A 10,298-nucleotide genomic window follows, 5' to 3' on the forward strand; every position below is an offset into this window, starting at 1 on the left:
CAAGTTCTCGATCATGGGTTGTGAAATTCCAAGTGCATAGCATGGTGGATGTCCTCTAGAAGTGCTCTTGAAGCAGTATTTTATATTTTATATTACATATAATAATTTAAACTTACTATCTGCAAAAGTATATGTGTGTTTGGCTTGAAACTATACCATTTGGCTGCTGTTGTCTGAACTCTATCAAATAAATAGTCTGGAACTTCTATAACCTTGTTTTCACTGTTCTGATTGCTAAATGTCCTTAGAAGATGGGCTATTTGATTTAAAATATGGTAGAATGTTAATATTGATCATGGCGATTATGGTGATAAGAATTTGAAAGATCAGATTTTTTTGAGTTGTGATACTTACATGCCATGTCAATCAGAAGCTTGTGAATGGACTGAATGTGAATTTCAGCACCTAATACCCATGAGAAAAAACAAGAGCATCGTAGCATGTTTTTTCCTTTATTGGATCTCCCTTTGGATACTTTAAAAGCTTTTGATAAGTTCGGTGTGTTTAAAAAGAAACATGGGAATGAGATGTCACTGATCTAAATTTTCCCAGTCCCATTAATGCCTGTGCAGTTCATCCTATTTGATTTAGAGTATCATGTTACAGTATAAATAAGTTCAAACAGTTGAGGAATATGTCTTTGTTGGATCATAGGCTCTGATGACTTGAATACAAATATCTATAAACAACTGAATGATGGCAGACATCAAATTATGGCCAGCAAAGAAAAATGAACCCAGAAAGAGTAAACATCATGGTTAATGGAAACAGAATGTGTAACTTTTGATTAAAGCAATCATATCAGAATTACCAGGAAAGTTTCATGAAAAACACTTTACAAGATGACATCACCAAAAGAAAAACTGATTAGCCACATAATATTTTTGGGCACATGAATACCTTGCTTGCTTAGAGTAAAAGTTGCAAACCAAATCACCGCATTACTGAAGCAAACACAATAAATGTCTTTGCATCAGAAATTGAACGTCAGCTAATCACCAAATAAGTCATCATCATCATCATCTAATGAATCGGAATTGCACTTCTCATTGGAGGCACCAAGTGATGTCCCTTCACTTCCAACATCTACACTGGCTTTCCGATCAGCATTTCCACCAGATGAATATGCCCATGAGGAACCCATTTTCCCAGGAAATGAATCTTCATAGAGGTCATCATATATACCAGATTTTGGAGCAGTCTTGACTTTGTTCAAAATCTGCTGTAGTTTATCAGTGACCCCCTTCCCAGCTGCATTCTCTGACTTTGGAGAAATCTGCTCTTGTCCTTTAGGTATCACAGTTATCTGTACAAGAGATTCATACTTGCCAACAAGACTTCCTTCTTTCACACCAATAGGACCAGGTTCAGTTTCCACATCAGCACCATCTGAAATGCCAACAATCTCCACCAAATCTCCCCCCACTTGATCCTTAAAACCCACCCTTAAACGTTTCCGCCTCTTTGCAGCTCTTTCTGTTTGGTGATTATCATCTGTAGAAGCTGATAAGGAACTATTTTTGTTCATACCATAGCGATTGACGATAGTGTTATAGGCTAACACTGCCTCTTCATCCGAAGGATCCGGAGGAGAGGGAAGAACAATATCCTTGGGCAGTGAAGCGGTAGGAAAAAGAGCAGCAGTGTTTTTCCTTAATATATAAGTCCTGCTTGAAGCAGCGAATCGAAGTGACTGGCCCACTTCAAGCTCAACTGGATTGTCTTTTGTCAACCGCTCGTTTGCAACAAACGTGCCATGCACGGAACCCAAATCAATCACAAATACGCTGCATTTGACATGATAAATAGTTAAATGCTCGGAAGGTAGACGGTTAAGATGTCAGTGTTGAATGATCCTCACTCTGCCAAAACAGCAAAATTCTTCACAAAGAACCAAGGGCTCAAACAGAAAGCACTAGATTCAAGTCCAAAGAAAAGGTAACCAACGTGACTAGGAACAATCGAATCAGTTAAGGATTTTAGTCAAGCTTAACTTGAGAATGCAGAATTAACCCATCTCACCGTGAAGTCTAGCTTCAAAATTTATTGCTCAATAAGAAGCTAAAACGAGAAACATAACAAAAGGCTTCATCTATGCACAAAGTAATGTACCAACACTAAATGGGGATTAAAATTGTCACTCTGGAAAAGAAGACAAAGTGTGTTTAAAATTTAGAGTTCAAACCTTCCATTCTTGTGGGGAACAACAGCAGCATGTTGGCGCGAAACAGAAGGGTGGTCAAGCACGAAATCACACGTATGATATTGCCTACCGAAAATGTGCCTTCTTCTATCCAGATTAATTCTATCCAGGACTTCACCATCCTTTAAAACCTCAAGAAAGTAAACACCTGATCTGGGCTCAATGGCCCAATCTGGAGGTTGCCAATTCGACTGCCCGCCACCAACAGAAGTTACCTGGGCTGCCTGCACGCCCAAGGCCACTGCATCCGATGTCACAACTTTAGCAGGAATACTGAGATGCTGTGGTTTAGTTTGAGCTGAAGAAATCTGAGGCGGAATCGCCTGCTGAACCTGAGCAGTGCCGGTAACGGGCTTCGACGACGAATTATGCGTCACAGAGAATGGTTCCAGAGATTGTGCTTTCTTAAACCTATCTAAACCAGCTCTACCATACATTTTTCCAAAGTTCAACACTTATATATTTTCCACTTAGGAATTCTGATCTTGGTGTTAACCAAAACAATTGAATATGGTGCAGTCTTTACAATGCTTAAAACAGAGCAAAAGACCAAGAACCCAGATTGTCACATTCCAAACTTAATCCAGAGGAAAAATATCAAAACAGAAGCAGCGGAGGAAAACCTTAAAAATCCTAAATCCTGAAACAATCAACCCTTACCGGGATGGGATAGCCATAAAAGAGAAATCATCAACCACATCAGGAGTCAGAGCTACTAATCCATACCAGACCAGCAAGACCAACATCCCCAAAATAGGGTCTCAATCAAAACCACCAACCAAACCCCAGAAAGCAGCAATCCTGAACCCAGAAAAGCAATCACAAATGCAAGAAACGAAAATTCCCAGAAAAAAACAGCCCCACCAAACGCCGGAAACACATTTCCAGCGATCCACAACACGCAAAAACCCCAGATTCTGCCCGAAATCGACACGAAACTCCGATTTAAAAGGCACCAACAACAGCGAAATCAAGAGGCAAAGAGTGGTCGTTTGAGTATTTGTGGATGGTGGTGTCGATCAAAACAGACGAATAACGTAGAGATGCGAAATTAGATGACTGAGAAACGATCAAAAGAGGCGAAAAACTGTATGAAGAGAAGTTGAAAGGATCGATCTGTCTGAAAGAGCAATCCTTACCTCAAGGTGGAGTGAGGGACACAAGGGGTTCGGGTGGAAGATACTCAACAGATAGACTATCCCCCCCTCTCTCTCTCTCTCATCAAAGGGCCTGTTATTCATTCGTCACAATACTTATGCTGTTAAATACACACATACATGACACGGCCATGATGGCCCGTCGTCTGTATACTAAGAGGTGAAGAATCGGACACGATGATACGACTCAGATGCGTAGTAATTTTAATATTTTTAAAAAAACTGAAATTATATTTTGACTAAAAGTATGTTTTTACTCTGTCACAAATATACCGGTATGAAGCGACAGTAACTTGGGTTCGATGGACAATGTGCAAGTTCAAAATTTTTTGGAAAAAAAATAGGACAGACGGACATGGGATCTTTTAGTTTTTAATCAATGAAAACTATTTATTAGATATTTTAATATTTAAAATATACTGTTTATTAAAATAATAGTTGTATATGTCAATGTCCACGTCAGTATGTCCAGCCGTATCCACTCATATCACCAATGACATGTAGCCAAAATAGCGTGTACTTGTCACACAGGTTTTATACATTAAAATAAAAAAAATGATATTGATTAAAAAGTTAAAAAAAATGGTACCCTATTTTTAAAAAAATTTATGAACTCGTGAGAATTCAACCCTAAGAATTGGCTCAAGTTGGGAACTTGGCTGGGAATTTTTTATCCCTCGTTCAGGGTTGGACGAAATGAAAAAAAAAAACATAACAGGAACATTGGTTTTGTTCATTCTTTTTGTTTCAAACGCAACAATTGTTTGACAGAGAAGAAGAAAAAACCCTAATCAAAGAAAAAAAAAAAACTTAACAAAGAATAAGAAATCCTAATAAAAAAAATCTTAATCAATAAAATCAAACAAAAACCCTTAATATAAGAAAACCCATACATATGAAAACGTAAAAATGCTCTGTTACAATTTGTAACAATCTTGTGTAGCGATTTGTGTGTTGCGACTATTGCCTTGATACGATTTGTAACAATCGTCGTGCCATGATTTATAGGCAAAATCAAGTTATGATTTATGTAGCAATTACGATTTGTAGACATCTGTAGGAGAGAAGACATGATCAACACAAGAATTTTACGTGGTTCGGTCGATATGACCTACATCTACAAAACGGCTAAGCCACTCTCAAAGTGTTTATTGATAATCTTTACAGGCAGAGATATACGATTTTTATAGAGATGTAGAGAGGAGAGGATAGACACTCACAAGAAAGGTAAGTCCAGCAAGATAAGGATATCTTGCTAGATTTACAAGGGATAATCATAACCACCATGAATCACGAGATATCAGGCTCAGTCGTTATAGAGCTATATTTTAATACTCTCCCTCAAGTGGGGCGAAGATATCATAGCAGCCCCATTTGTTTATGATGCTTAAAAATTGATCGTGAGATAATTCTTTAGTCAATGCATCAACTAGCTGGTTCGAACTTTCTGTAAATAGAGTTTGAATTTCACGGTTATGAACCTTCTCACGAACATAATGGCAATCAATTTTAATGTGTTTTATTCATTTGTGAAAGATAGGATTTGCAGCTACATGAATCGCAACTTGATTGTCGCAGTACATAGAGATTGGTAGCTTATTCTGAATTCCCAGATCCTTTAACAACAGTTTTGTCCATGTGATTTTACCTGTTGTTGAAGCCATAGCTCGATATTCTGCCTCTGTGCTGGACCGAGAAACCACGTTCTGTTTTTTGCTTTTCCAGGAAATCATATTCCCTCCTACGAAAATACAGAAGCCCGTAGTAGATCATCTATCTTGAACATCTCCTGCCCAGTCTGCATCAGAGTACCCAACTATATCACAATGCCCAGATTTCTTGTACCATAAACCTTGATCGGGCGCCCATTTAAGATACTTCAAAATTCTATTTACAGCTTGAAGATCATTGTGTGTAGGAGCGTGCATAGCTTGACTTGCTTGGTTGACTGCGTAGGCTCTATCAGGGCGAGTGATCGTAAGGTAGATAAGTCTTCCCACGAGTCGTTGATATATGTCTTTGTCCTCAATAAGCTCCCCCTTAAGCTTGTCTGCTTTTTTTTCTGTTTCATATGGAATTTCAATGGCTTTGGCTCAAAGCTTCCCTGTTTCCTTGAGGATATCCAATGTGTATTTTCTTTGAGATAAGAAAATGCCTCGTTTTGAGTATGCTAACTCAATTTCGAGAAAGTATTTAAGCCTCCCAAGGTCTTTGATGTCAAACACCCTATGTAGGTGTTCCTCCTTTGCCACTTGTTTCCGACTCATTGAGTATGGCAACTCATTGAGTGTGAATGAGACTAAGGTCTTGATGACCCAATAAAGAATTCTGGGTTTGGATCTGGATTGACCCAGTGTGAACTTGGAACCAGGTAAATTTCACATTCACACAACCATACTCATTATGTCTGTCCCCAAGTACAAATAATTGCATGGGCTTCTGAGTGATGGGAACTTCACTTGGGTCACTCAATTCACAGGGTTGTACCAAGGCCAAGATTCAGAGGGCCAGACTGAGTGTAAAGGAGCAGCAATTTGTTAGATTCTGTCACGTTAATGTATGGCATTAGACCTGACGATCCAAAACTATCAGCTATATATATCACTCTAGTCCACTGACAGATAAAATGAATCTATTGGGAAAAACTTCAAAAAATTTTAAAACCTGAAACACACTGTGGGGTGTGCCTTATTTTAGGTTCTCTTTGCAGCCCAAACAACATCAATGAATAGCATTTTCTCATTTGGCACTAATTTGTTGGTTTTTATTCAAATTCTTCTAATTGTGGACACTTAAAAGAGGGTTGTGAGGATGTAATCAAGCTTTGCTGGGAAAAGAGAGTGCACAAATGCCCCATGTATAGACTGGACATGAAACTTGATGCTCTTAGTTAAGAGAGGACTCAAGGAATGGAGTAGGAAGCACATCGGCCAGATTCTGTTCGGGCTCAATTCCATTAGGGAGGAACTATAGAAGTGTTTGGGGGATATGATGGGGGGAGCAAACTGTAATATCTAAGGAACTGCAATTGAGAGACGAACTTCAAACCTTGGTGCAAATGCAAGAAGACATGTGGCGACAAAAATCCAGATGCAAATGACTCAAGAAGGCGGACAAGAACACTTGGTTTTTTCATGTCATCTTCGACATAAACTTGATGCGTAAAAACATTCACTTCGTTCTTAGAGAGGATGGCATGGAGATCAGAGGGCAAGATGACATCAAAAAAGCGCCATTGGAATATTTCAAGCGGTTGTTTAGAGGGAAAGTTCAAGAGTAAATAGATGGAGATGAGATAGTGGACCCAATTGTATCTGAAGAGGAGGATCTAGAGATGAATGTTGAAGTGGGGGAGGCAGAGATTTGGAACGCGGTCTTTGTGTATAAAATAAGGTCCAATCAATTTATGCAACTTTGTGTATAAAATAATGGTCAGCATAATGTGAGGAACCTTAAATAAAATCATAAGCAGGAACCAGATGGCCTTTCAGACAGGAAGATTGATCCAAGATAGCATTATCACACTTAAAAGATTTGGATTTAACGATAAATGGGTTGAACTCATCATGCAATTCATCATGCAATGTGTCATGTCTCTCATTCCGCAGGTATAATTAATGGAGAATCCAGTGACCTTTTTCCAAGCAAGAGGGGATCAAACAAGGGATTCTATGTAGCTTTAAATCTTCCTTATGGTGATGGAAAGATTGAGCAGATATATGAATCAGGAGGCCAAGGCAAGCAGAATGATTTCAGTGAAGATTAAGAGCTTCTCTTAGCATCATGGTTTTTATGCAGATGACACACTCTTCTTCCTACAGGATAAGAAGCAATTGATATGACACATTCTCTATTTAATGGAGAGACTAAGGTCTTGATGACCCAATAAAAAATTTTGAGTTTAGATTTAGATAGACCCGGTAAGGACTTGGAACCAAGTAAATTTCACATTCACACAACAACCAGACTCATTAAGTTTAACCCCAAGTACAAATAATTGAATGGGTTCCTGAGTGATGGAAACTTCAATTGGTTCACTCAATTCGCAGGGTTGTACCAAGGCCAAGATTCAATAGGCCAGACTGAGTGTTAGGGAGCTGCGATTTGTTAGATTATGTCATGATAATGTATAGCATTAGACTTGACGATCCAAAATGATCAGCTTTCTATATCACTTTAGTCCACAGAACTCTAGGTGGAATGAATCTACTATGAAAAACTTCGAAATTTTTTAAAACCTGAAACACATTGTGGGTGCACCTTATTTTAGGTTCTCTTTGCAGCCCAAGCAACATCAAGAATAACATTTTCTCATTTGTCACTAATTTGTTGGTTTTTTCTCAAATTCTTCTGATTCTAGACACTTAAAGAGGGTTGTGAGGTTGTGATCAAGCTTTGTTGGGAAAAGAGAGTGTACGGATGACCCAAGTATAGACTTGCCATGAAACTTGACGTAGTTAAGAGAGGACTCAAGTAATGGAGTAGGAAATGCATCGGCATGTATAGGCTTGCCATGAAACTTTACATTTCGAGAATAATTATATTGGAGGACCAATATCCCTTTTATATATTCAGTTTTAAGAGACATCTAAACCATAAATTTCTTAAATTATTATTTTTTAAACACCATTGCAAATCTCCAATTAAGGTAATCAATGAAATAATAATGCACTTTAATCATTTTTTTAGGCCACCATTAATTACATGTATATACTATTCATCTAATCAAAATAACATGTAAGAAAATACCATCGATATGCATTCAATTAACACAACTACTTACAACAATCGCTCTAAAAACTAGTCACTTCACCCCTAACCTCATTACTCTTATTGAATACTTGTGCATAGTGAACCCTAACTCCAATATAGTAATTGAATGCTTGTATACCGTTAATTATAATCTCATTAATCCAAGACAAAACCACCAAATATTAAATAAAATACAAACAAACAAACAAAAATACTCATACACATATATAATCACAAACATATAATCTGGTGTTAAATATTAAATAAAACACAGGCAAACATACATATCATCAATGACAATAACCAAACACAAATACTATAAGACTATTATATATACATATAATATTTCAAAATAAAATAAAACTATATATATGAAGCTCACTTTTTGACATAATTGAAAGACGAGAAAGTTGGCTAAAAAGATGTTGCAACATTCTTGGAATGTCGTAAGATGAGTTTCATAGGAATCACTGTAAAGAGAAGAGGGAAAAGGGTTAGGGTTATAGAGAAAAAATAGTTAAAATTCTAACTAGAAATAAAAAAAAAATGAAAAAAACTGCAATGACTTTATATATGAATCAACAAACTTGCGATGATAAGAATAATCACAAAATGACATTGTAAATGTCATCTTGGCTTTATGAGAAGGTAAGAATATTCAACCCGTACATTTCAAAAATCCTTGCATTATGCAATTTTACTTAAATGAGGTTCACACATCATATAAGTGAAGGTCATGAGGTCCGCAAGTGTGTGACTCAAACATGTGAAGGTAAGGACATTTGTAACACTTATTTGCCAATGTCATGACACATTTATGGATGTACATGATGAACATTTAGTTAAAGGAGGTTTATAGGGTATTTGCGCGCAGGTCGTGAGGTCCGTAAATATGGAACATGAGCATGCAAAGCTCAAATTTAAAAATGTGTAAACATTAGAGACATTCACAAAGATGATTTGCAAAGGTTACTATATTTGCACATGTAAGTAGCGAGTTTTTACTTAAAGAAGGATTACAAGATATTTGCCCGAATGGTAGGACTGCTACAAATGTATGGAGCAAACTTGCCGAGCTAGAACCTTTCAATTACAGTAGGTTCACATAGGAGTTGCAAACATGAGAAGATGCATATGTTTGATATGCAGATTTCTTTTATTGGAATGAAAGTTAGTTAGATTTTTCAATTTGTTTATGCGAATTTCATCATGTTTATGAAATGTTTGGGTGAATTTGAGCCTACTTCATCTTGTTCCTTAGGTTTACGGGTCTTAAGACATAGTTTTTTAGGCTTTCTCAAAACATATCTTCATTTTGCTAAAATCCCACTTAACCATTCCAAGATTTCATAGTCAACTCATACCTAGCACCACATTGACGTCTTTCATGGACAACATATATAGATCCAATTTGAACTTAGATCTTTGAAGCTCCAACTCCATATCGAGTCATACATTTTCACATTTGTGATGACTCTATTCTTCTATCATAACATCCAAAAGTGGTTGTTCCTTAGCATGACAACTTTTAGCTTGCAAGAGATCTTCCTGAACAAAGTTGGAGGTTGACATGGTGTCAATGAATACTTCAACTTGCTTTTTATTAAGGCAACCTCTTACCCTCGTTGAGTTTGGTACATATACACCAACAAGGGTATGGTAAAAGATTTTATGTTCTTGTTCGTCTTTTTCATCCATGTTATAATATTGTTCTTCTATGCTCTCATTCTCGCTTTTATAGATAACGTATATTTTTAGAGATTTACATTTGTGTTCGAGAGTTTATTTTTTATCACAATTATAACATAGACTCTTGTTGTCCATATTTGTCATTTGGGTATTGCTAATGAATTCGATCTTAACATGGGATTTAAATTTTGTTTTGGCTTTCTTCTCCTTGTTTGGGTTGCAATTTTTTGACTTATAAGGTCGATTAGGCTTTTTTACAAAAAGATGATTTTTTTAATCATTTCTCATCACCCTATCTTTCATAAAATAATTTTTATAGGTTTGGGGTCCAAGGCCATGAGTTTGACCCAAATGTCATCCTTAAGTTTTTTTACAAATATAACTATCAAAGAGATTTCAGACCAATCCCCTTATGCAGCATATATGTCATAGAATTTTACTTGATATTTGATATTTTTGAATGAACTTTTTCATTTCTATATTTCAGTTTAAGTAAA

General features: G+C 36.8%; 1 protein-coding gene across 1 annotated transcript; it reads right to left on the bottom strand.

Moving 5' to 3' along the window:
• Positions 1 to 762: 762 nt before the first annotated feature.
• Positions 763 to 3,409, bottom strand: LOC149812687 (protein phosphatase 1 regulatory inhibitor subunit PPP1R8 homolog). Its single transcript, XM_089991708.1, has 2 exons — positions 2,186 to 3,409; positions 763 to 1,787 (listed from the first exon to the last, which is right to left on the bottom strand). The coding sequence occupies exons 1-2, from the start codon at positions 2,638 to 2,640 to the stop codon at positions 992 to 994; spliced, it is 1,251 nt and encodes a 416-aa protein (XP_089847834.1). The 5' UTR covers positions 2,641 to 3,409; the 3' UTR covers positions 763 to 991.
• Between the last annotated feature and the right edge of the window lie 6,889 nt (positions 3,410 to 10,298).

This window comes from Nuphar pumila, chromosome 16, assembly GCF_984573655.1.
Source record: "Nuphar pumila chromosome 16, dmNupPumi1.hap1.1, whole genome shotgun sequence".
Lineage (NCBI taxonomy): Eukaryota > Viridiplantae > Streptophyta > Magnoliopsida > Nymphaeales > Nymphaeaceae > Nuphar > Nuphar pumila.